Here is a 22809-nt window from a genome sequence, read left to right as displayed (position 1 = left end):
GCTTGACCACGTGGGTTCTCCCGAGCTTCCTGCCCGGACACTTGACCGTGGTGAATGTTGTCTGCAGCTTTAACCACTGTTCTCAGTGCTGTTTGTCACAACAAGTCGTTTCCGTTTTTCTTCTTGTAATTATGATGCAGTTGTCCGTGCTCTCCACGGTAGTGATCTGTGTCCTGAGTCCGTGTAATACAACGGGGCGTTGGAGAGAGCGAGCGAGGGAGCCAGCCCACCGCACTTCTTACGGCTGTTAGCATAATCGGCCCACTTTGTTAAGAGTGCTGCTGCCAGTCTCTCACTCTGCCTGACTTGTGAATTAGGCTTTATGATAGGAGTGAGTGTGGGGGGGGGAAAGTATATGAAGACTGTTCAAAAAGTCACGAAGACTGAATTTATGAAAAACGCACCCATGGGTTTCAAAGTATTTTGCACCAAAATAATCTCTCAGCTGTATTCCCCATGGACTTTGAAGCCCCTTTGTCTGTAGACTTGGGTCCTCTCCTGGGTTTCAGGAACCCACTGGGGGTCTCAGCAGGTATCACCAAGGATAAGGGGGGCACTGCTAGATACTGCAGCGACTGCTGGTGTGTGTGTGTGTGTGTTTGTTTGTGAGTGAGCATATGTGCACGTATGTGTGCACGTCTCTGTGTGAATGTAAGTGTGCATGTGTCTGTGTGCATGTGTGTTCAAGTGTGCACGTATATGTGTACATGTGTGTATGTCTGAGTGTGAATGTGTGTCCAAGTGTATGTATTTGTGTACCTGTGTGTGAACATGTCTGAGTGTGTGCTTGTCTGTGTGAATGTGAATGTATACATGTGTGTCCAGCATGTGTGTCCTAGTGTGTTTAGACGTGTGTCTGTGTGCATGTCTGAATGTGTGCGTGTCTGAGTGTGTGCGTGCACATCTAGTTTCCATCACACAACTCATGTTTACCCATTCTTGCATGTCGCAGTCTTGCGTGTTTTCAGGCGTGTCTGTTTGCCATGCTGTCCTGCTACATTCTACGTATGGGGTCAGTGTCATTACCAAGACCCTGGCCCGGTCTGGGTGCGGTCTGAGGGTGACTGGCAGCCGCCCTGAGTGTGACCGGGTGCTGGTGTCCTGGTCCACGCTTCAGTCTCCGTGTCTGTGAGGTGCCGAGGAGGCTCCGTCCAGGAGAGCTGAGCTCTCGGTGAGCGTTGGTCACTGAACGCCGGTGGTGTGCGCGGGCGGCCTCGGCCGCGGGTCCTCCCTGGAAGTGCTGGCTGGTGACGCTTGGGTGTTCCGCACGCGCTCTTCCTGGGCGTGGAGTTCAGTCTCGGTGGAAAGGGCACGAGGCTCAGCGTGGCCAGGCCCCGTGGCCCGTGTCGGGGGAGGGTCTTTCTGAGCTCCCTGGTCCCCCCTCCCACCGAGTCTCTTCTTGGGGTGGGTCGTGCCGGGGGACAGGGCTGCTGGTCGACCTCCACGTTTGGAGCAGCGCAGTTCTTCAGAGCTCTCTGGAACCGGCCCTGGCGGGTGTCCAGCGCCACTGGTGGCCTCGGCATTCCCGAGGTTGGGACGCGCCGGAGCGGGGCTGGGCCTGCTGGTGCCTCCAGAGCCCAGCGTCCTCCCTGGCTGCTGACCAGGCGCTGCCTGCAGGGGAAATAAACCCAGCCCGAAGGAAAGCAGTGCCACGGAGAGTCGGGGTGCGGTGAAGCCCTCCGCCCGCGCCCACCGCACGCGCACGCGCCCTGCCTGTCACACACACGAGGGCATCCCCTCGGGGCCCCCTGGGGTTGGGCCTGCGGGATTTGATCCCCAGGAGCTCTGCCCCGGCCTGGTTGGAGCTGCGGTCCGCAGTGTGCAAGGAACACGGCGGAAATCCCCGCGCTGCCCTCAGAAGCCGCCGTTCCTGGCAGCGCCAACTCCAGCCCTGAGGGGGGGTGGCATCCACAGGCTCGTCCTGGCCCTGGCGGGGGGGCCTCCCCAGTCCCGCCTCCACCTGGGGGCCGACTCACGCTCACCCCAGGGTCGCGTGCTGAGGCCCCGGCCTGCCCTGGCCACGTGGCTGTATCCAGAAACTGGGCCTTCACGGGGAAAGCGAGTCCCTCACGGCCAGCCCCGGCCCAGCCTGCCCCGCGTGCTGCGGTCATGCCGAGAGGAGGTCAGCACCCAGGAATGACCCTGCCGGCACGCAGGGGCACAACGTGTCCGCACGGCGGGAGGAGCAGCCCTGCCCACACCGTGCTCGCAGACGCCAGCCTCCGAGACTGCGAGAGGATGACGCTGGCGTTGAAGCCGCTTGGTTTGTGCAGTGGAGACAGCGCGTGGGGCACCAGGATCTGAGCCACGCGGCTGTGGGCAGCAAGCGTGACGGGGATGAGCTCGGTCTTCAGAGCCGCGCTGGGAGCCCGGGTCCGCGCTGGGAGCCCGGGACCGCGCTGGGAGCCCGGGAGCTGGGAGCCCGGGACCGTGCTGGGAAGCCCGGGACCGCGCTGGGAAGCCCGGGACTGCGCTGGGAGCCCGGGACCGTGCTGGGAAGCCCGGGACTGCGCTGGGAGCCCGGGACAGAGCTGGGAGCCCGGGACAGAGCTGGGAGCCCGGGACCGTGCTGGGAGCCCGGGTCCGCGCTGGGAGCCCGGGAGCTGGGAGCCCGGGACCGCGCTGGGAAGCCCAGGACCGCGCTGGGAAGCCCGGGACCGCGCTGGGAGCCCGGGACCGTGCTGGGAAGCCCGGGACCGTGCTGGGAAGCCCGGGACCGCGCTGGGAAGCCCGGGACTGCGCTGGGAGCCCGGGACCACGCTGGGAGCCCGCTGCAACTCAGCAGTGCATGCGCAGGAGCTCTCTCTGGGTGCAGGGAAGGAAAAGTCCATAAGCCCGGGCCTCCTCGCCAGTGTAGACAGACGATGGCCTACCCTCGTACCTGCTGTTCTCAGCTCATTAAGCACTGCCCCAGTGGTGATTGTGAATATAGGCCGTGTCATGTCTCCACTCTGAGAGCCTGGCAGGCCCCTCGGGCGTGGGGTGCTGGATTGTGGGGTCCGTTTGCTACTACTCTAAGTGAATACAGGGTCTGGGGGCGGTAGGGGGGGCTCACTTAGCGCCTGGTTCTGGAGGCTGTGAGTCCAAGCGGGCGGTGCTGGTACCCAGTGGGGTCCGGTGTGTGGCTTCCAGATGCTGCAGGCGTCGGGAGGGGAGGGCCACGCAGGGCTGAGCTCCGTGGGGCCCGGCAGCCCCCAGCAGGGGCCCCCAGGGCACTGACTGCACACTCCTGCCCCATCCGTCCCAGCTGTAACCCCATCGAGTGAGGGGTCGGGTGGGGGGCACTGGCCCAGCAAGGCAGCCGCAGGGGTCACTTCCCAGTGAGGGACCTGGCCTCAGAACCTGACCAGGGTCGCCCTCAGGAGCACGGGGCACCACGGAGCCAGGGCTCTGAGCCACGGGCACCTCCTCCCAGGAGTTCCCAGGATTCAGGTCCGGTGATGTTGACCCCAGCAGATCGGGTTTCCCCTGACTCCTCAGTGCGAATCTACCTTACACCCCGTCAGGCCATGGTTAGGGAAACTGATATTGCGTGGACGTCTCGGGGCTTCCTGCTCGGGTGAGCGGGCCCCTGGAGTGACCCTTCCTTGGGTGGTCGAGGCAGACGCACAAGAGGGAAGCCGGGCTCTTCAGGGCTCTGCCGGAGACAGAATCATGACGCTGTCCTGCGGTGGGCTCTGGGATGGGGGTGGGGGTGGTCATGGCACTGGAATTACCTGGGGACCTTGAACTTCTCCAGCTGATGTGGCCGTGTGCATACTGTGCCTTCCCAGGAGGGCCGTGCCTTCCCACGCTGGTCTCAGGGAGCCTCCTGCCAGCCTCCTGGCCAGATCTCTAAGCAGGTTCTGCGAGGTCTCCTTCGGCTGTGAAAGTAACCCCTGATTCTCTCTGCGCCCACCCACCCCCAGCGGGGTTCAGGGCCTCCGTCCTTCCCTGTGATGCCATCCTCCTGCCGGGGGCTCATCTGCCTGCCGGGGGCTCATCTGCCTGCCGGGGGCTCGTCTGCCAGCCGGGGGCTCATTTGCCTGCCAGGGGCTCGTCCGCCTGCCGGGGGCTCGTCTGCCAGCCGGGGGCTCATTTGCCTGCCAGGGGCTCGTCCGCCTGCCTGGGCTCCTCCGCCTCTTCCCCCATTCCTGTCGCTGGGGAGCAGCTTCCAGTCTCTCATCCTTACGGCTGCTTTGTGTTGCAAGTGCGACTATGGAGAGTTGGGGCCCTGCACTGGAGCCTAAAGGTGGACTCTGCCCAGGTTCACAGGGACACTGCTCGGTCCAGTAGCCTGGTGCACGGGGCTTGTGTGAGGTCCCTAAGCGCCCGAGTTCTGAGAGCTGCTGGGGTGGGTGCCAGTGTGTGTTCTGTGGGCGGAGTTCGGGCGTGCAAGGTAGAAGCGTGAGCGGTGGTGACGGCTGCCCTGTGCAGTGGTTGTACTCCGTGCCGCTGTGGCCAAGAGGGTCAGTCTTGCCTTGTGTGTGTTTAACGCAGTAAAAATAAAACGGAACTGTGATGAGCGGCGGAGGGTGGCTGAGGCTCAGGGGGTTTGGGGAGCCCCCCTGCTAGGGCTGGTCTTTGCCCCCCACTCGTCTGCCTGTGTGGTCTCCAGGTAGCCTCAGGAAGTGAGGCCCCGCCCAGTGCCATCCTTCCGAGCGCCCAGCGGGAAGGAAGTGATTGTTTGTTGTTTGGTGGCGGCTAGCCCTTGGCAGCTTGCTGAGGGTGGTTCTGGTCACCCAGAGGAACTGACCCCAAGTATCAGACAGCTCCAGAACTCCCAGCTCAGGGAAGAAGCGGCCTTGGCCGTGTCGCCCTCAGAGTCCCTGCTGGACGCCGGCTGCTTGCTGTGTGGTGTTTCAGAGGGGCAGGCTTCAGATGGGACAAGGACACTTCAAGGAGGTCATCTGGCTGGGCAGACGGGCCTCCTGCCCAGCTGGGGGTGAGAGCCCTGTGGGCCGGGAGGTGCAGCCCAACCCTGGGGAGACCACCCTGGTGGGATTGGGTCGGGGGTGGGTTTTGAACTGAAGAGCACGTAGGAATCAAGTGTCATAGGAATCAAAGAACGTGGGTGTGGCCCTGGGCTCTTCACCTCTGCTGTGTTTGGGGAGTGTCTCTAGGGCCGAGGTGCAGGTTCCACGCTCTTCCACTTGGGGGTCTTCATGATGAATTTCCCTTATCCCTAACTGCCTGCTGGCCTTTCCTTTGCTGTCCCAAAGGCTGGCGGTAAGTCTTTATCCACGGACTAGACACAGGAGAACTGCAAGCTAAGGACCCTCCACTGCTGAGCCTTCCATGCAGTCTTGTTCCTTTAAAGACCGCTAACCAGGTCCCAGCCTTTGCCTAAGCTGGCCTCGGGGGGTGTTCTGTGGACGAGAGGGCCTGAGTTGGCCTCGGGAGAGTTCTGTGGACGAGAGGGCCTGAGCTGGCCTCGGGGGAGTTCTGTGGACGGAGAGGGCCTGAGCTGGCCTCGGGGGAGTTCTGTGGACGGAGAGGGCCTGAGCTGGCCTCGGGGGAGTTCTGTGGACGGAGAGGGCCTGAGCTGGCCTCGGGGGAGTTCTGTGGACGGAGAGGGCCTGAGCTGGCCTCGGGGGGAGTTCTGTGGATGGAGAGGGCCTGAGCTGGCCTCGGGGGAGTTCTGTGGACGAGAGGGCCTGAGCTGGCCTCGGGGGGAGTTCTGTGGACGAGAGGGCCTGAGCTTCAGCCCCTGTGGCAGTGCCCGGCACCACCTCCCCCAGCAGCCCCGATTCCTACACCTGGAACCAGGGAGGAGGGAGATCAGCTCCTGTCCCGTCTTCCAGAATTCTTCCAAGTGATGGAAACCATGCGACTATGTAATGGTCCCAGGGGTGCCAGCAGGGAGGGGAGAAGGGAGATGGAGGGGTGGGGGGTATTGGTGGCTGCAGTGAGGTTCTTGTCTTTGCACAAGAAAGACGGCAGGTGTGAGACAGGAGTGGTGGGCAAAGCCGCCGGCAGGTGGGGTGGGCGGGGCATCCCTCAGACGGGAGCAGTCTGTCTGGAGAAAGCGCCTCGCGTGGTTCAGTGGAGAGGATGCACCTGCCGGGCCGGCGGGCGGCTCAGGAAAGGCCTGGCCGCTGAGGGCAACGTCTGGACTCGGACTGAGCGTAGAGGCAGTGGGGTCGGGGTCTTCCCTCCGCTCCTCTTCCTCACCCTCTTCCCTGGTACCAGGGTTTGCTGGGTGTGAAATTGGGGAACGTCCTCCAGGGTTTTCCTGTTACAGAAGAGGCAGCCCACTTGGCCCCCGCAGAGAGGATTTCCTAGGGTACTTGGGGGCGCGCTGGGGCCGCCCACGCGGGGACAGGGGTGTGGGCAGGACTTGCGGCAAAATGCTGCTTCCCAGGCGAGCTGCTGCACGCTGTCCCCTCCTACCCGGAGGCTGGTTTCTAACTCCCTGCCGGAGGCTGGTTTCTAACTCCCTGCCGGACAGATGATGGGTGGGTGGCTGGGTACAGAGAGACGATAGGTGATTGACGGATGGATAGATGGGTATTCCCTTACTAACGTTTATTTGTGGTCAGAAGACTGGCTCTGCAGGTCAGATGACACTGCGCCTAGAGATGCAGTAGATTGACGGCTAATTTTATTTTATTTTCCATTAATGGTGACATGAAAAGTAAGGGGAATTTGTAATTATTAACTGATATATGAGTGAATGATTTCACTACGCTTGTTAACATTTTTATTAAGTTAAGACAGGAAAATGATGATTGAGAGAAGAGTTGAAATCCTATGTCCTGGTTTTTGCCCAGAAAGCTGTGGTTCCTGCCACTCAGATAAGACTCCCACCCCAGGCGTGACCCCAGGCGTGACCCCAGGGCTTTGGCTCCCTCTGGAATTTGCAATCTGCCAGGCAGGGCAGTCGCTGTAGGTGGCCCCTGTGGCCAGGCATCCAGACCCGAGACCTGAGACCCTGGAGGAGAGGGGAGCAGGGGGCCGGCCTGGGAGCCTCTGGCTTCCTTTTTGCTGTCCTCTTCCATGTCGTGTAAATAGTGGCCTGGGGGAGCCCGTGGTCTCCAGCTTCCCACGGAGCCCTCCTGCAGCTGCTGGAACAGGGACATAAAAATAGATGGCTTGGGAAAGGGTGGTGACCCTCCTCACCCCTGCTCTGCGCGGAGGAAGTGCAGGAAGTGGAGGCAGAGGGGAGACCTCGGGTGACATTCCTGAGCTCCCAGGGGGAGGAGCAGCCTGCACCCCCCCCCACGGCAGCATCTGCTGCAGCCCCCGCTGGGCACCCTTGAGGGGCGGGGCTGCGAGGCCCCCCAGACTTCTCAGGGCACCCACCATCCCCACCACACCCCATCCGTGTGTCCACTCCTGCTGTGGTCTGGTCGTTGGTCCCAACTGTTGCAAGGGTCTTCTCCAGGGTCTTGCGTCGGAGGTACTAAGAGGGAGGAAAGTTACTGCCACGCCGGGTGTATGGGGACGGGGCCTTGGTGAAAATGGCTCAACTGGATGAGGCCAAAAAGATGGGGCCCGATGATTGGAGGGAGAGAGCCACACAGGGCGAGGCGCGGGCTCCCGCCACGCTGTGTCACAGCCGCCGGGGCGGGGATGGGGGAGGGGTGCAGGGCTGCACTTTGCTGTTCAGGCTTCGAGCCTCCCGAGCCCCAGTGGGCCCCGGCTACCTCCCCATCATCGCAGAGAGCAGGGAGTACAGTTCCTCTGTGGCCCGGCCGGAGGCTCGGGCTGGGAGAGCCGGTGCCATCGTGTCCTCTCGGAGGGTGGCCGCACAGCTGGAGACACTGCACACGCCGGGGCCCCAGCCTCTCCTGGGCTCCTCTGGGTGCAGAGCTCCACGCTCAGCCCCTGTGCCCCTCTCTGTTTTGTTTGACTTTTTTTTTTTTTTTAAGAGAGTTACTTATGTCAGAAAGTCTTCCATCTGCTGGTTCACTCCCCAGATGGCCACAATGGCCGGGGCTGGGCCAGGCCGAAGCCCGGAGCCAGAATCATCTTCCAGGTCTCCCACATGGGTGGCAGGGGCCCAGGCACTCAGCCACTGCTTTCCCAGGCCATCAGCAGGGAGCTGGATCAGAAGAGGAGCAGCTGGGACACAGACCGATGCCCACATAGGATGCTGGCACTGCAGATGGCAGCTTTACCTGCTGCGCCACGATGCTGGCCTGGTTTTGTCATTCCTACCTGTACTTTATTTTTATTATTATTTTTTATTTAACAGATAGAGTTGGACAGTGAGAGAGAGAGACAGAGAGAAAGGTCTTCCTTCCGTTGGTTCACCCCCCAAATGGCCGCTACGGCCGGCGCTGCGCCGATCCAAAGCCAGGAGCCAGGTGCTTCCTCTTGGTCTCCCATGCGGGTGCAGGGCCCAAGCACTTGGGCCATCCTCCACTGCCCTCCCGGGCCACAGCAGAGAGCTGGACAGGAAGAGGAACAACCGGGACAGAATCCGGTGCCCATATGGAATGCTGGTGCCGCAGGGGGAGGATTAACCAAGTGAGCCACGGCGCCGGTCCCCCTACCTGTAGTTTAACCAGGAGCACCAGGCGCACCTGGCAAGCCAGGGCAGCAGCTCCGTGGGTTCTGCCTGTCCTTGGACTAGGGTTTTCAGATCTGTGGCTTTCCTAGATTTCCAGCAGAACAGTGGACAGGGGCACTTCAGAGGTGACCTGAACTGTACACCTTGGTCCCCTCTCCTGCACAGCAGGGTGCAACGCTTCCCAGGCTCCCACAGCCCAAGGGGAAGGGGCGGAGTGAAGCCAGGGCCCTATGGCTGCGCCGTGCAGGGACTACACCTCCAGTGCCGGGCCTTTGCTTAGGGTTCAGACAAGCCTTGCAGGAAATGTGTACCTGAGTCGCCTGGTCTCAGATCCTGACCCCGCCCCCCCAGGCCTGGCTGCCGTGCTTCTGTCTCTCCAGGACTGCATGATTGGCACATCACTGACTCTGTTGGGCCTCCTTGGCAGCTGCGCTCCATGGGTCAGTGGCTGAGTGGCAGAGGCTACAGTGGATCTCTCATGTGTCTCTGGGCCATTGCTTTGCCTGGAGGTTTGGGCCCAGGAAGCCCTGGCTGTCCTGGGAGAGCGAAATCCGCCAACCACAGTTCTGGCATTGGTCTAGTGGCCGTGGGTGTGCCCGGTCCCCGCTGAGAGTGCAGCTGCTGACTTTGCACCAGAGGCAGCCGGTGTGGCGTTCTCCGGTAGGCGGCTCCCAGGTTGTGGTGTTGCCTGGCTGTTGAGTGCGCTCTGCCGTCCCCCGCCAGGCCGGCAGCATCCCTCCCTCACACTCTGGCCACTTACCGCATCTCCTGCCCCCTTCCCTTTAGTGAGAACGAGGGTTGTCTGTAACCCTCGTTTGTCCTTGGGTCTGCACGTCCTCCAGATGAGGCGGAAGCCGGGAGAGCAGAGACCAAGTCCTTTATCTGGGGTCTACGCGCTCCTGGGATCCAGACACCCACCCCCGACCCCAGCTCTTGAGCTGGTTTTAAAATTCTGCATTTCCATGTTGTGCACAGCAGCCCTCAGAGTGTAGGCTCTGTGCCTGCCTGCATTTTTGTCTTTTCGTTTTTTTGCAAAACTCTAAGCCTTGGGCATTTATAAAGTTAACATGAGTGATTTCTGACTGCATAGCTAGTTCTGACTGCAGTGAGTTCCTCCTTTGAACGGGTGGAGGCATGAGCCTCAGGGGAGCTTGGAGTCACAGAGACCAGACTCATCATCTTGCCTGAGCAGACGACAAAGGGACGGTGGTTGGCGAGACAGTGGCCATCACGGCGTGGCCCCCGAGAAAAGGGAGACGCCCCAGCTCCACACCTGGGGCAGCGAGCGGAGACTCAGGTGGAATTGAGAGGCTCCTCGGGTTGTGCGGTTGGAGGGGAGAGTGGAGACGACAGTGGACCACGGGGTGCAGAGGAGGACGCTGCACAGGGGGACGGGGCGTCTGCCAGGACGCACCGTGCGTCTCAGCACCGGCCAGGCCACTCGGCAGAGGGAGCGTCTCAAGGCTGCAGAAGAACCGAGGAAGTGATGAGAGGAACAGGCCCCCATCCCCACCCGCGCCGGCATAGTGCCCCTCGCACAAGCCCAGAGAGGGAAATACTGGGATTCACAGGACGTCTGTGGCCCGGGTGGATATCCATTCCTAAAAAAATACACGGTGATCCATACCTCACACCGCATGCAAACATGAGCTGAAAATGGATCATAGACCCAAATGTAAAACCCATGACTATAAATCTTTTTTTTTTTTTTAAGAGTTATTTGAGAGGCAGAGTTACAGAGAAGCAGAGGCAGAGAAAGAGAGAGAGAGATCTTCCATCTGATGGTTTACTCCCTAGATAGACGCAATGGCCGGAGCTGCATCAATCTGAAGCCAGGAGCCAGGAGCTTCTTCCAGGTCTCCACGTGGGTGCAGGGGCCCAAGGACTTGGGCCATCTTCTACTGCTTTCCCAGGCCATAGCAGAGAGCTGGATCGGAAGTGGAGCAGCCGGAACATCCCTTATGGGATGCCAGCACTGCAGGCAGTGGCTTTACCTGCTACACCACAGTGCCAGTCCCACCATGATTATAAATCTTAGGAAATTAAACAGAAAAAAGAAAAAATCTTGTGTGATTTGAGGTTGGCAAAGGTTTTTTTTGTTTGTTTGTTTGTTTGTTTGTTTTTCCGAATTGGACTTCATCAAAATCACGAACTTCTGCTATTTGAAAGCAGTTCTGTGAATGCGAATACCAGCAATGGGCTGGGAAAATGTGCAGATGGACTCGTGTCTGGAATCAAAGGACCCTCACTACTTGACGGTGAGGTGGAGAACAGCTGAGGGGGGGGGCATGGGGAAGGATGGAGCAGACTGCTCTCTGAGAACACACGAGCTTGGCTGCATGCAGGCCGAGGGGGCTCAGTGTCACCCGTGGACACAGGTTAAAGCCCCGGTGTGCGTCCGCTGCCCAAGCCACCAGGCTGTAGGTGAGAAGACTGACTACAGCAAGCGTCAGCCAGCAGGTGGGGGAACGGGCACCCCGATGTGTGGCTGGTGGGAATGTCAAATACGCTACCTGTGCTCTGGAAGCAGTTCCTTAACACTAAGTTCACTGTGCACCTGCCATGTGGTGCCGCCGCTGCACTCCTGTGTGTGTACCTCAAAGAAGTGCAAGTGTATGTGTGTCCGTGCAAAAAAGTGTCTGTGAGTGTTCACAGTGCCTTTATTATAGTGGCCCCCCATGCAGGCATCCTCAGTGCCCACCAGCAGGTGCCTGGAGACACGGTGTATGTGGGTACAATGCAAAGCCGCACGCCAGCCAAGAGGAATGAGCCGTGTGTACCTCCTACGGCTCGCTGAGTCCTGAAGTAACACAGTGACAAAGTAGCCCGCCACAGTTTGTGTCAGCGCGTCCGTTCGTATGAAGTTTTGAGAAATGCAAACCACTGTGCATGACGGGAATGAGGTCAGAGGTTGCCTGGGCGGGAGCAGGTGTCCCCGGGGCTGGTGCACACATCAGTGAGGATTTCCCCAGAGATCACGGCGTCGCGCCTGACCGGAGTGTGCACGGCCCCTGTAGGGTTTCTGCAGGCTGTCTTTCTGAGACATCCAATGGGAGTTAACCTTTAAGTCTCCTCTAAGATCTATCAGAGGATTAGATCCTTGAGGGATGTCATTGATGTGGAAGAATCGAGAACTCCATCCGGTTTCAGTAAGGGAAGAACAGCTGCCAGACAGAAGTAAGGCACAGGCGAGCCCTGAGCCACGTGGCAGTGTCCCGTGGGTGGGGTGCGTGCGTCCTGTTGATCTACAGTCAAGTGACAGGGCACGTTTTGTGAATGGCTCCTGGGACTGCCCGGCCGTCGGGTACATGGCCTGTGTTGGCCTCGCTGGCCGGAGGGACCCACAGGTGGGCACTGGGATCAGCGCGCACTTCTCAGTGTCCGTCCAGGGGTCTGGTACTGCTGGCCACTCCTTCCAGGATCCCTGGCAGTGCCTTCCGTAGGGGTGTGATCATCGGAAGAGAAAAGGCGGCGGCCTTTGTCCAGTGAGACCCATGTGCCCTTGAGCCTCGGGCGTGCCCTGCAGTGACCCCTCGAGGCCAGGGCAAAGCAGACCTTCTGGAAAGCTCCAGGATTAAAATGGACTTTGTCCTACTTCATGATTCTCAGATTAACCTCACTTTGTTTTGCAGCAGGAAGCAGAATGGCTTGCATTTGTAATAATTGTTAATTGACCATGGTTGCCGTGCTCATTTCTTAAAGAATAATTAAAAAAAAAAAAAGGCAAGATTTTAAAATATCCAGAAATAGTGGTGCTCCTGGTGAGAAATTGAGCAGGAAGTCCACCAGGGGGCGTGCCCGTGCTGGGGTACTACTGGACACGGTGGGTTTGTGTGCCCCCAGGGCCCGGTGGAGGTGGCCTCCGCGTGTCCGGCCGTGGAGCCTGGGTGCAGGGTGACCGGGCGGGTGCTGCTTGGTTGCCCTGTCACAGTTGCTGGAGGTGTAGCAGTTGGGTCCCCGCCTGGGGAGGGAGGGGGCCGATGGAAAGTTAAGGACGCACGGGCAGCGGGGCGCAGGGTGTGGGGGGCGGCTCCTGTGGTTGGCAGAGAAAGCTGCGGCCTTCCTGACTCAGTGGGCGCCTGGGCCCTGAGCCTGGACGTGACCGAGTGTCCATAGGTCGTCAGTCGGTGCCAGCCTGGTCAGCCCAGCTCGTGTCGCCCATGCGGCCACAGCCTAGGAGAAGTGGGGTCCCCTTCTGGGTTGGAGTCTTCGCAGTGGGAGCCTGGAGTGTCTGCGGCTGCACCCCTCCTGCCTGTCACGGGTGCCAGATGACTGCTTGGCTTTGCTGGGACAGCTGGGAGCTGTAGAAGCTGGCACCACTCCCTGTCGGTGGCTCCTCAGACCCCTGACCGAGGTCTCTTCGTGTCCTGTTTTGTCCCGCAGAGCCCCGAGGCTGCCCCGAGAGCCTTGGTCACGCCGTGGGGATGTCAGAGAGCCCCCTGGGACCCGCCCCCGCCATGCTGGGGGCCGACGCCCCCGCCACACCCAGCTTCCAGCAGGCTTTCACATCTTCCTGCAAGATCTCGAGCAATGGCCCGGGCCCCAGGAGAGCCAGGTGAGAGCCGGGACGGGCGGGGCAGGGTGTCCTGGTGCGGGGAAGTGCAGCGGCACGGCACGTGGGGAATCTCAGCGCCTCAGTACAGGGGATCGCGAGAACCGAGACCCGAGGGAGCCCGGGCGGGGCCGGGAGGCGCCCTGTTCCCCACTGCAAGGTCACCGGCCGCGCCAGCTTTCAGGACTGCAGGGAAATAAGCCGCTTAGCGAGGACAGGGCTTTGCTTCTGCCCGCAGTCTGGAGGCTCACGGCCCAGAGCAAGGGCCGGGCTCCGGCCGGGCACTGCTCCTCGGCTGCATCCCAGTGGCGAGAGACAGACCTCGTGTCCATCTGTGTCCACGTGTCTGCCTATGTCCATGTATCCAGCTGTGTCCACGTGTCCGTCTGTGTCCACGTATCCGACTGTGTCCATGTATCCAGCTGTGTCCACGTGTCCGTCTGTGTCCACGTATCCGACTGTGTCTACGTGTCTGCCTGTGTCCACGTGTCCACCTGTGTACACATGTCTATCCACGTGTATGCCTGTATCCATGTATCCGACTGTGTCCACATGTCTGTGTCCATGTGTCCATCTTTATCCACATGTCTGGCTGTATCCACGTGTCTGCTTGTGTCCACGTGTCTGCCTGTGTCCACGTGCCCATCTGTGTCCCTGTGTCCGTCTGTGTCAACATGTCCGACTGTGTCTACGTGTCTGCCTGTGTCCATCTGTGTCCCCGTGTCCATTTGTGTCTACGTGTCCTCTGTGTCCTCATGTCCTCTGCGTCTCTGGCGAGAGGGAGATGAGGCACACGTCCTTCCCAGTGAAACGTGGGTGTGTCACGTGGGTCGTGGCTTCCCTAGTGCCTCTTCTGTCTTCCTACAAACGTGGTGCCTGCCAGTGGGCTCCTCCCTGCATCCGGGTTGGGACCCATCCCAGGACCCCCAGCACATGCTTGAAGGCGGATGGCACCAACGTGACACCCAGATGTCAGCGTGTTTTCCCACACGTGTCCCCGTGGTCAGCCTCCACCTCCCACACAGCACAGCGCCACTGGTCTGGTTTGTCCCAGTCGCCACTGTCGCCACACGCACACTTCGGGGCTACTGCTCAATAAAATCAGTGGAACACGCCAGACTGGGGCGACGATCAAGCGTGGAGACAGCGACTGAGCGAGGACCGAGCAGCCGAGCGCCCGGCAAGGACACGCGGGACAGCAGGGGACTCCGTCCCCTGGCGGGCGGGGCCGCCACTTCCTTCCTGCTTAGCTCCTGTTAGGATTTTCTTTTTTTCTTTTCTACTCTTTTTAAAGATTTATTTATTTATTTGAAAGTCAGAGTTATGGAGAAGACAAAACAGAGAGAGAGAGTCTTCCATCTGCTGGGTCACTCCCCACATGGCCACAGTGGCCAGGGCTAGGCCAGGCCAGAGCCAGGAGCTTCATCTGAGTCTCCCTCGTGGCTGCGGGGCCCAGGCACTGGGCCGTCTGCTGCTTTCCCAGGCCGTACACAGGAGTCTGAGTTGGAAGTGGAGCAGCCAGGACACAAACCAGCGCCCTGCCCGTGTGGGACGCCGGCGCTGCAGGCGGCTGCTTTCCCCGCTACGCCACACACCCGTTGGCTGATTTGCACACTGCAGCTGTCCACGCAAATAAGGGGCCTGCGTAGCATCCTGGGCTGCACGGGGTCCCGGCTGCTGCGTCCCAGTCCTCCTAGGCATGGGCGGGCGGGGGTGATGGATGGGTCCTGAAGCTGCGTCTGGTGCCTCACGCGCGCTCCCGCTTGCTTTGTCTCTGAACAGCCCGTCCTCCGCAGAGCACCCGTGGCTGGAGAGCAGTCGGCCCGCAGGAGGACCCCTCAGCGCCCGCGAGTTCTCTGGCCCGAGCCCGGACCCCCCGGGGCTGCCCTGCTTCCTGCCTTCGGAGCTCCAGGCCTCTTTCCACAGCCACGAGCTGCCCCTGGTGGAGCGCCCCCCGAGCGGCCAGGCCTTCCTGGGCTTCGGCACCGGCCCCGTGGGCGGCAGCCTTCCACCCCGGGAGGACCCGGGGGCCGTGCTGGGCAACTGCCACACGGCGTCGCCGGTCCCTGGCACCCCGCTGACCGCAGCAGGCGCTGCTGACCACGGCTTCCTGTCCCACAACTTCCTCACGGTGGCGCCTGGCCACGGCCACCACAGCCCTGGTCTGCAGGGCCAGGGGCTGAGCCTGCCGGGGCAGCCGCCCCTCCCGGAGAAGAAGCGGGCCTCGGAGGGGGACCGCTCGCTGGGCTCCGTGTCCCCCTCGTCCAGTGGCTTCTCCAGCCCCCACAGCGGCAGCACCGTCAGCATCCCCTTCCCCAGCGTCCTGCCGGACTTCAAGCCATCAGACGCCGGCCCGTCCTTGCCAGGTGGGCGCGCGGCCCCTTGGTTGGCTGGCTCGGGAAAGAGGGGGGCGGGGCCATAGGAGCGAGGCCCCTTGGTTGGCTGACTCGGGAAAGAGGGGGGCGGGGCCGTAGGAGCCAGGCCCCTTGGTTGGCTGGCTCGGGGAGGGGGCGGGGCCATAGGAGCAAAGCCCCTTGGTTGGCTGGCTCGGGGAGGGGGGCGGGGCCGTAGGAGCCAGGCCCCTTGGTTGGCTGGCTCGGGGAGGGGGCGGGGCCATAGGAGCAAAGCCCCTTGGTTGGCTGGCTCGGGGAGGGGGGCGGGGCCGTAGGAATGAGGCCCCTTGGCTGCCTGGGGAGGGGGGCGGGGCCATAGGAGCGAGGCCCCTTGGTTGGCTGGCTCAGGGAGGGGGGCGGGGCCGTAGGAGCCAGGCCCCTTGGTTGGCTGCCTCGGGGAGGGGGCGGGGCCATAGGAGCAAAGCCCCTTGGTTGGCTGGCTCGGGGAGGGGGGCGGGGCCGTAGGAATGAGGCCCCTTGGCTGCCTCGGGGAGGGGGGCGGGGCCATAGGAGCGAGGCCCCTTGGTTGGCTGGCTCGGGGAGGGGGGCGGGGCCATAGGAGTGAGGCCCCTTGGTTGGCTGGCTCGGGGAGGAGGGGGGCGGGGCCATAGGAGCCAGCTGGGCTGTGCGGAGGGAGCCCTTGCCCGAAGCATCCAGAGCCAGGAAGTCTTTCCTGTCCCCCTGGCCGGGGGCAGCCACGACTGCTGCGTCTCGTGTGTTCTGGGCACCTGCGCGGACCCACGTGGGAGCCCCGTCCAAGGCACAGTGCAGGCACTTGTGGTGATCCTGGCTGCTTATTCTCTTAGCGTTTTGTTTGGAAGACAACTTTATTTTTCAAGTCAAACGAAGTCATCCATAATTTATTGATGAATTATTCCAAGTGTCTAAGAAGTAAGACCCACTGGTTAAAAGACCAGCCCTGCTGTGTGTACCTGTTTGGTTTTATTTTATTTTATTTTAAGATTGTTTATTTGAAAGGCAGAGTTACAGCAAGGAGGAGAGAAAGAGAGACAGAATCTTCCATCCATTGGTTCCCTCCCCAAATGGCCACAACAGCCAGGGCAGGGCCAGGCTGAAGCCAGGAGCCCGGAGCTCCATCCTCATCTCCCACGTGGGTGCAGGGGCCCGGGCACTTGGGCATCTTCCGCTGCTTTGCAAGGTGCATTAGCAGGGAGCTGGACCGAAGTGGAGTGTGAGTTTGCAATTAGAAAAATAACCTCTCACAGTTTATCAATTTTGCTTCACAGACAGTCCAGGGGACAAGCTTGTGATCGTGAAATTTGTCCAGGACACTTCCAAGTTCTGGTACAAGGCAGACATCTCCAGAGAGCAAGGTACGTGGGAGGAGGTGGGCTCCCCGGACACCTGCCCCGGCTCCTCGCCCTGGGGGGGCCCTGCCGCAGGAATGTCCCAGAAGCTCGGCTGTGGGGCGGCCTGACTCAGAACAAGGCCAGGCTTCATCACACGCCTGCAGGGGAAGTGCTGCTCAGTCTCTAACGGGAAAAGCTTGCGCTAATGAGGGAGTTGGCAAGCCGTGGGCGCCCCCATGGCACTGCAGCGGGGGCGGTAGTTTCTGGATGCTTCCGCCAGCCGGCGGCTGTTGAGAGGAGACACACTCCATCGGGGTCCTTAGCCACGGAGGGTGGGGGCTAGGGAGGAGCTGCCTTGCTCTGTGTGGGCAGGGACCCTGTGGTGGGCTTCCCTGCGTATGTCCCCTGCAGACCACACCCAGCGTCTGCAGGCTGCGGGACTTTGAGCACCAAGGACACAGTCACTCTGAGAGGGAGGTGGGGAGCTGACACCCCTGCTCTCCTGGAAGATTCGGGCAGCGCCCGGAGCTCGGAGCGGTGGTGTGGGGAGGGCAGGGTCCGGATCCCAGGAAGTGAAGGGGTTGATAAGGCTGCGGGGGCGTGCTGGGCTGAGCCGAGCGGGGCGCCGACCGTGGCGGGGGTGGGGGGAGCCGCGTGGCTGCTGTCTGCATCGCGCTGTCTCCTGGTGGTGTCTCAGAAACGGCCGAGCTCGGGTAGTGAGGGCCGCACTTGGCCGCTAGAATCCTGCCCTCAGTCACGCAGCTCAGAGACTGGCAGAACGTGCCTTTCTCCCCGTGAGCTCAAAGAACCTATTGTCCTTGTGAACGGGAGAGAGAGAGAGAGAAACGCTCGTGGTTGGAAGCATTCATTCCCCTGAATCGGCCTTTTGTGCAAAGTTCTGCTCCAGGCCGAGGGCCGGCCGGACGCTGTGTCCTGTGGCCACCAGCCCGGCCCCAGCACTGCCTCCCACAGCAGCTCAGCCAGCGGGCAGGAGCCGAGGTGCTTGGGTGGGGCACGCGTGTTCTGGAACGGGGCTGGGGAGCCATTTTTCTGCCAAAGGCTATTTGGGTACTTCAGTGTCATTTGTGGGCCGTACAAAATTGTCAGCTGAAACGTTAGCCGGCTACAGCTTTATTGGATTTTGAGGCCCACCTGGGGCTGCCTTGGCAGGGCCAGACCAATTGAAGTTGCGGCCTTATAAGTTTCATGGGCCAGATGTCCTGCCATCCCTGTTCTAGAAGGTTCTGCGCCTAGCCTCCTACTCCGTGGCGCTGTCTTCCAGTCCCGGCTGGTGTGGGCTGGGCTGCCTTTGCCCACAGAGCCCTGGTGCTGTGGGAGAGGGGGCTGCACCTTCTGACCCCTCGGTGGAGCGGGGATGATGGCCAGGAGAGCTGCCGTGCTGTCCACGCCTCAGGGAGGCGCCATCCGGGCGGGGCGGTCGCCCTCCAGGCCTGGACTTGCACACGTGCAAAGTGGGCTGCTGGGGTGGGCTCGCTCAGAACGGCTCACGCTGCGCCGGGAGCGGGGAGGCGGAGCCCGCCCCACGTTCTAGACGCTCTCCGAGCTGCAGAACCAGGTTGTGCTGGGCATGCTCAGGCCGTGGCGCGGCTGGGCGTCAGTGCAGGCAGCAAGGTGGGAGAACGCAGCCAGGGCCCCACCCCCTGCCTGGTCCTTGGGTGGGCAGTGGGGTGCTGCGGGCTGGGCAGAGTGCACACCTTCCTTCTGGGCCTCCCCCAACCCCCCGCAGGCTGGCGCCTTAGCTCATCCCTGTTCCCGAAATTAAGCTCTGGCTCCCCTTGGCTGGTTCATAAAGGCCCAGCCCCTCGTGCCCATGCAGCCCTGGGCTCTGGGCTCTGTGGCTCTGTAGGCCACAGACCCCCAGGTGGCCTGGAGGGAGGACTGGGCTTCCCCGTACTGCAGACGCGTCGGACAAACATCTGAGTCTGGAGGTGCAAGGAGTGAGGTCTCTCACACTTGGGAGAAACGCTTCCTGTAGGCGTTCAGCAGGCACACCCTGCCGCCCAGGCAGAGGCCGGCCACTGCCAGCAGTGGGCTTGGAAAAAGCAGCACACGGTCAGCCCCCAAACTGGCCAGAAGTGCACCAGCATGCAGGGTGGGCAGGCTCATCCTCCAAAGTAGCGGGGCCCACGCCCACCCCGGACACCCCAGCAGGCTCTGTCCTGGCTCCCTTTGTAGACGCGGGCAGAGAGAGGTCAGCCTTGTCCTTTGGCTGTGGCTGTGACCAAGTGCCTGAGCCTGGAAGTGTATAGAGAACATGGGTTTGCTGTGACGGGCGGTGCTGCGGCTGGGAAGCCCGGATCTGGACGCCGGACACAGTTCCTGCCGCCACCACTCGAGGTGGACAGCGGACAGGCAGGCGGCGTGCGCACAGCAGCGAGGCCGAGCTTTGGGGCAGCCTGGCTGCAGGTACCCGGAGCACCCCCAGGAGAGCAGTGGCCACCTGTTGCTTCTGGTGGGAGTAGACCTTGCACACCTGTCCCGCGGCCTGCCACGTGTGGACGCTCACGCCTGTCCCCTCCCGCAGCCATCGCCATGCTGAAGGACAAGGAGCCTGGGTCGTTCATTGTGCGTGACAGCCACTCCTTCCGCGGTGCCTACGGCCTGGCCATGAAGGTGGCCACACCGCCTCCGTCCGTCTTGCAGATGAACAAGAAAGGTGGGTGCCGGGCCCCCATCTGCTCTCCGTCTCCGAGGAGCGGCACCCGCCGGCCAGCTGGGCCTTAGTCTTTCTTTCTACAGGGCTGTTTAGCAAATGTCCTTGCTCCAGGAAAAGTTCCACTATTTGCGAATTTCATTTTCCGCCCAGGCACTGGCCTCTGTGTCTGGGCTCCCCGCTGTGACCTGTGCCGGCTCGTGTGCGGGCAGACGTGCCCTCTCTCAGGAGCGTGCCGCAGGCGCTAGCTTCTGTGCCCAGTGGGCTGGCTGGAAGTGGCACCCAGGGTCACCAGATGTCACAGCTCCGGCTACGGCCTGGACACGAGGGTCCTGGGTTCAAGCAGGCCGGTGGCAGGCGGCTGCTGCAGAGCGATGGGTGCTTCCGGAGGGGTTTGTGCACCGGAGCCCCCGCTCCTGGCCGGGACTCACTGTCGGGCATCACTGTGCCGGAGTCTTCCCGACCTCCCCTGTGGGGCCGGTGGAGCTGGGACCCAAGGGCTGTTTCCTGTCTTCTGCACTTGCTATTTATTTATTTTTACTTTATTTGAAAGGAAGAAAGACAGGCCGAGATCTCCCATTTGCCATGTTCATTCCCTAAATGCCTGCAACAGCCAGGACTGGTCCAGGCCAAAGCCAGGTGCCTGCGTAGCAGGGTGGGTGGCAGGGACCCAGCTGCCTGAGCCGTCGCCTGCTGCCCCCCAGGGCGCCCATCAGCAGGAGGCTGGACTGCAGGCCCAGGAGCTGAGGCTCCCATTCGGGGTGCAGGCGTCCCAAGCAGTGTCTACATCCGCACCAAGCGCCCGCCTCCCTGTGGGCCCTCAGCTGTGAGCTCTCGCAGAGCACTCCCGTCAGCCAGCGTCCTTGCTGCAAAGACCTGCGCCACGCCCCTAGCCTGCGCACACGCAGCTGACGCGCTGTCCCAGTGCCCCGTGCGCACCCGCCATCCCACAGCCCAGAGCCCCTTCCTGGTGGCCCCGGGGAGCCTGCAGGTGGTGGCTGGCCAGCAGGGCCCTCCCAACCACAGCTGCTTGCTGTAGGGCTGCTCTCGCCCACACCCTCCCGTGCTCCCGTCTTCATTCTGTCTTGTTTCTCATTCCTGAGCCCAGGTGGAGACTTGGCCAACGAGCTCGTCCGGCACTTTCTGATCGAGTGCACCCCCAAGGGGGTGCGGTTGAAAGGCTGCTCCAACGAGCCCTACTTCGGTGAGTGGCTGAAGCTGGCGGCCCGGGGCCCTCTGCCCCCTGCCCGCCTCCGGGGGCCCTCGCTCCGTTCTGAGACTCCTCCGAGCGGATTAGCGTCTTTAGGCTCGGCTGGCTGTGAAAACATTCTTGGAGGCTTTGTCAAACCTAACGCGAAGCCCCACGCTGGGAACAGAAGTCACAGATGCAGACAGAGCACCCTCCTGGTGGCCGGTGGGAGTCCCCACGGGGGACCCTGGCCCGTGGCACGTGGGTCACAGAGCTCCCTGCAGGGTGGCTTCCTCCCCGTGCACCGGGAGCCTCCGCTGCGACCCGGGCTTGTGCTCGCCCGGCGCCCTCACACTCTCGCCCCTTGGGAAGCATCGTCCAGGGGCCGTACGTGCGGTAACAGCTGGGGTTCCCCGATCCCAACCCTCTGAGTTTCCCACGCAGCCAACGCGTGGTTGATTCTGTTTGGTGTGGAAAGAAGCTGTGAGCTGTGTTCTCTTCACTCACTTCTTCCTATCTCGCTCAGCGTGTCGCTTCTCAGAGTTTGGTACAGTGTCACACGGGATGCTGTGCCCCGGCTGCTGGCCCTGGACGGGCTCTGCCTGGGTGGCGGCTGCAGGCGGGGTGCACCTGCTGCGCCTGCTGACTCACGTCTGCTTCCGTCTCTCGCAGGGAGCCTGACGGCCCTGGTGTGCCAGCACTCCATCACGCCCTTGGCCTTGCCCTGCAAACTGCTCATTCCCGAGAGAGGTATGGGGCTGGGTCTGCCTTGGGGGTCGTGGGAGGTCACTGAGAGCCAGACGGGGAGCGTTTCTTCTGCCCCACGCCCTGGGGGTACAGGCGAGTGGAGGAGCAGGGAGGAGGCCGCGCTGCAGCCAGATGCCCTGGGACACTTTCCCGTGCTGGGCCTCCGTGACAGCGCTCCGTGGAGCAAAGGCCCGAGGCTTAGAAACCCAAGACCCTGGGACAAAGGCCTTGGCGTCCCCGCCATTGGATTTCTGAGATTCTGCAGGATGAGCGCTGTGTCAACCGTGCTGAACACAGGGACCAGCCGCTCCCCCTGCTTTTAGCTTCGTCTTCAAAGACACACAATGAGAGAGAAACTCGCAGAGTGGCTCCCGCAGCCTGCCCGGGCCGTTTGCTGAGCCGTGTCCGGGTCACAAATAGGTGAATAATTGAGACGAAGCTGACTTACCTCTTAGAGCTGACTCTTCGCATGAGTTAGTTCAGTCTAGACCCGGCTGGGCCTCGTCACCCCCCTTTCTGTCCCCAGCAGGGTCGCAGTTAGGTTACCGTCCCCAGGGGAAGTCCCCACGGAGCCGTGCATGGCCCCCTTGGGGACTTGCCCGTGAGGACTCTGCGTGGGCAGCGGGACTCACTTCTGTGTTTCGCCCCCTCCCTGCAGATCCGATGGAGGAGATCACGGAACATTCTCCCCAGACGGCGGCCAACTCGGCGGCTGAGCTGCTGAAGCAGGGTGCAGGTGGGTGAGCGCACACTCGCACACAGCTCCCTCCCCGACCTCCAGGCTTCCTCCCCCGCCCCCCCCCGCCCCCCCCCCCCCCCCCCCCCCGTGGCACCCAGCCTTTCCCTGCTCCCGAACCTCACCAGGCCCGGGCGGGGCTCAGCTGCAGACGCGGGGCTGAGTGGAGCCAGGCAGAGCTGGCGGGATGAATGCCGAGTCCGGCATTAGTCGGGGGGAACCGTAGGAGGGCAGGATGTGGGTGACCTGCCCTGCCAGCTGCAAATGCCAGCGCCTTCCGGAGAAGTGAGTCAGCCACCGCCCTCTGCCATCTGCCGGGGAGGCAGACGGCGCCCGAGACTGCCTTCCGGACGCCGGGCTGCCACTTTGTTTTTATTTTTTTTTTAATCTTACTAATAGGTTTTATTTTTAGAGCAGTTGCAGGCTCACAGCAGAACTGAGAAGCAGGTGCAGGGATGGTCCTCGTAGCCCTGCCCACGCAAGCGCACAGCCACCCCACCGTCCACGTCCCCTGCCACAGTGACACGTCTGTGGCCACTGAGGGACTGTGCTGACCCATCGCTGTCAGCCAGGTCCACAGTTACGATAGGGTTCACTCCTGCCGTTGCACGTGCTGTGAGTGTGAACACCTGCACACGCGTGTACTGGCCTGTGCCCACTGCCTCGTCTCCTGCAGGAGCGTGTCACTACCTCAAAGTGTCCTCTGTGCGG

General features: G+C 61.8%; 1 protein-coding gene across 9 annotated transcripts in view; it reads left to right on the top strand.

Annotated features, from left to right (window-relative positions):
* Nucleotides 1–22809, top strand: part of TNS3 (tensin 3) — a 190124-nt gene that overhangs the window by 155552 nt on the left and 11763 nt on the right. For all 9 annotated transcript variants that reach the window (XM_070059452.2, XM_070059450.2, XM_070059444.2 and 6 more), the window contains 7 exons: nucleotides 12881–13052; nucleotides 14832–15415; nucleotides 16690–16776; nucleotides 19298–19429; nucleotides 20535–20630; nucleotides 21288–21365; nucleotides 22021–22098. In XM_070059452.2, the coding sequence (XP_069915553.2) occupies nucleotides 12881–13052; nucleotides 14832–15415; nucleotides 16690–16776; nucleotides 19298–19429; nucleotides 20535–20630; nucleotides 21288–21365; nucleotides 22021–22098 (1227 nt within the window). The remainder of the gene's footprint in view (nucleotides 1–12880; nucleotides 13053–14831; nucleotides 15416–16689; nucleotides 16777–19297; nucleotides 19430–20534; nucleotides 20631–21287; nucleotides 21366–22020; nucleotides 22099–22809) is intronic.

This window comes from Oryctolagus cuniculus, chromosome 16, assembly GCF_051225735.1.
Source record: "Oryctolagus cuniculus isolate XC-2025 breed Fujian yellow rabbit chromosome 16, ASM5122573v1, whole genome shotgun sequence".
Taxonomy (NCBI): Eukaryota; Metazoa; Chordata; class Mammalia; order Lagomorpha; family Leporidae; genus Oryctolagus; species Oryctolagus cuniculus.
Note: the sequence above shows the minus strand (reverse complement) of the source record. Positions and strands in the feature narration are given on the sequence as shown.